This window comes from Monopterus albus, unplaced genomic scaffold (genome assembly GCF_001952655.1).
Source record: "Monopterus albus unplaced genomic scaffold, M_albus_1.0 scaffold12.1, whole genome shotgun sequence".
Classification (NCBI taxonomy): domain Eukaryota; kingdom Metazoa; phylum Chordata; class Actinopteri; order Synbranchiformes; family Synbranchidae; genus Monopterus; species Monopterus albus.
In genome coordinates, this window is record NW_018127892.1 from 4,304,846 (window position 1) to 4,307,773 (window position 2,928).

At 41.2% G+C, this 2,928-nt stretch overlaps 1 protein-coding gene across 6 annotated transcripts in view; it reads right to left on the reverse strand.

The window, feature by feature from the left end:
• Window positions 1-361: 361 nt before the first annotated feature.
• Window positions 362-2,928, reverse strand: part of lmx1bb (LIM homeobox transcription factor 1, beta b) — a 49,329-nt gene continuing 46,762 nt past the window's right edge. For 4 of the 6 annotated variants that reach the window (XM_020590284.1, XM_020590285.1, XM_020590286.1 and 1 more), the window contains 2 exons: window positions 2,642-2,803; window positions 363-1,515 (listed from right to left, as the gene is read on the reverse strand). In XM_020590284.1, the coding sequence (XP_020445940.1) occupies window positions 1,358-1,515; window positions 2,642-2,803 (320 nt within the window). In that variant the 3' untranslated portion in view covers window positions 363-1,357. Of the gene's footprint in view, window positions 1,516-2,641; window positions 2,804-2,928 lie in introns of all 6 variants that reach the window. The other 2 variants (XM_020590287.1, XM_020590288.1) reach the window with 1 other exon arrangement.

Consider the following 2,928-nt stretch of genomic DNA (forward strand, 5'->3'; position numbering starts at 1 on the left):
TAGGTGGGGTTTGCTCTCTAGTCGTGCAGCTATAATGGTATGTCACCTGAACTTTTCTCTTCACAGACATGTTTCTGCCTTTTCTTCTCTTACAGACAAGACACACATTGGAAAAGTTAACTCAGGGGATGAAGTCAAATAACAGAATGCGCTCACAGTCTACTGCCATGCTAACAGCTCTATGTGGCTGTACTTTGGCACAGCTAAGTGCTAACATCAGCATGCCAACATGACAACCATGCAAGCATGTCATGCTATCATGTTCAGCATCTTAGCTTGCTAGTATGCTAACATTAGCCCACAGTTTGGTGGTGAATCCCAGGATTGATCCTCTGGAGATCATGAATGTCTGTACCAAATTTTATGGCAATCCATCAGGAGAAAGACATTGTTTATTCATTAAACCAGTCAACTTTGGTCAATTAGCAACTTTAACATTTTGAGAATCCACATATGACAATGACAACAAAAGGTTTATGGTCTGTACGAAATAAATAGCAACATTGCTCATTTACAGCTTGGCTGAAGAAAAAAACAAAAGGGTTAATCTTCATCTTAAAATGGCATACAGATGAGTTGTGATACTCATTAACTCACTAACTGCTCAACAAAAAAATGCTCTCCTTTTTAAATAAAGCTTTTCAGTTTTAATATGTACCTTCAAGAGCCTGTTATAGTTAAATAAATAGAATGTTTTCCATTTTAACATGCACATCCAATTTGCCTGGGGAAAGTATTTACACTTCACTGATCCTAATTCTCCACTTTTTTCACCTTTAAACAATTCTTTCTCACCACAGACTCTCATACGTACACAAATGTACAGTCACTCTTGCAGACATGCTGCACCTATTTACTATTAACACAATATCTAAACCTACTGAAAGTGATCAAAATGCTTATGGTGAACATGGAAACCCATGTAGTGTAAAGAAGAAACAGTCCAAACATCACATCTTAACCGGGGGGAGGGGGGGCTTACAAAAAGTTGGTTTACAATTGATCATGCACTGTATAAATTCACTGTTATTTGGTTTGAGAGTGTGTAATCAGTGGCGGCGTCAATATCTACTTGTTTTCTTTAAGTGAACAAAGAAAAGAGTAATATCTCCTTTGACAGATAAGCAATCCTACCGAATAATCTCTAACAATACTTAAGTCTTTTCCTCCAGGAAATATCACTGTCCTACAACAAGTGGTTTTACTATCTTTGAGTAAGCTTCTCGCACATAACCAGGAGTTAATGCAAGGAGGCGTTTCTTCTGTTGTGTCCGTGTTAGTGTAGAAACCCCTGGCTATCACGCTTCTGGTTGAGATGGGCAGTTTATTCTGTGCTGACGTTTTTCGATCTTCTCTTTCATGACGCAAAATAAGAGTTCTGCATGGAGTAGAGGCGGTCAATGGGGTTCCCCACGCGGGCCTGCATGGAGCTGACTTCCGACGATGCCATGAAGCAGTCACTGAGGCTGGTTAAAGATGTGTCGCTGTCTATGTCATGGAAGGCAGAATCATTACCTGCAGAGAGGTACGAAGAAAGCCGTCAGAATTCAGTGGCAGAGGCGTCATTCAAAAACAACAACAACAAATCACAACATCCCACTCTGACTGCGAAATCAACACAGTCTTGTATTTGATATTTATAGCAGCATTGGGAAATTATAATTACTAATAGTCACTTTGAGAAATTGCTGTTGTGTGTCATCACAATTGTGAGAACTGTTTTGTTAGATATCATCAAAGCTCACTTTTTGCTGCCCTCACTGGGACAATTGCAGTCTATGAGGGAGCATGTAAACAAGGGGCATCCTCCTAAAAGATCTGGTTAATAGCAACTGTTTACGCCTTTCATAAAACCTCAACATGTTATTTCTCTGGAGGGAATAGTTAACTTTATTACACTCTGGATCTTAATGATAGTGTTGCACAAAATGGGGACAGTGTTTTGAGACATATCTTTTAATGCCTTGCCAATATTGTTCTTTTCCCCAAACCAAAGGAGAGTGATGAGACTGGGGATTTGGGTTCTTACTACCGAGAAGAACTAAATGGAGGCAAATTATAAGGAAGTTATGAACTTCAGAAAATGGTCCCTCTGGGGCTTGTTGAGGACATCACTCAGAAATATGTTATTCCAGTAACATCCTGTAGACTAATACTTGATTGACTGATCCCCCCGTGTCTGCATTTTAATTCTTTCCTGCATCACACAGAAATCAGATTTGTTGTTTTTCCCATTCTGATTCATTAGCTCACACAAGCCTCAATCACTGTTTGAACTGCACTTTATCTCAAGCTGTCCACATCAACCACATGTTTTTCCACCATTGGAAAACATCATCAGTAACAGGCATATCTAAGAACTGGAGGCGGAGAGTTAAAACCATATTAAACAGATTTGAAAATCAACTTCAAAACCAAATGGCTTTTGAGAATGCTCATGTTAGCTCATGTGGGAGGAGAAGCTGCTCGTACTTCTCTGCGAGCAGCTTCAATCAGGGGGGCTGTGGCCTGAACACATGCCTCACACTGGGGAGCTATGAGGTTGATCAAGGGACAGATGTGCTTGTGATTGTGTGAGCAGGAGTGGGCTATTTTGGGGAATGGCGATGTCGGTGGGGAGTGGGAGCTGGTGGATGCTCACCATATGGGTTCATGTGGTCCCCGGGCATCTGTGGAGGGGTGAGCCCCTGTTGGAATGGGTCTGTGCTGTAACCGTTCTGATCCATGGCGACCAGCTGCTGCTGCGGTGGAGCCAGCGGTGTGAAGGAGTTCATCATCCCCTCCATTCGATTAGACATCACCTCTGCAAGGCAGCAAGAGCAAGCAGGAAAAACCATTACAGATGATGTATTAAAAAAAAAAAAAAAAAAAAACTTGGGACAAGTCTGCACAATTTAACTGCAGACATGAAAAATGTGTAAACGCAGA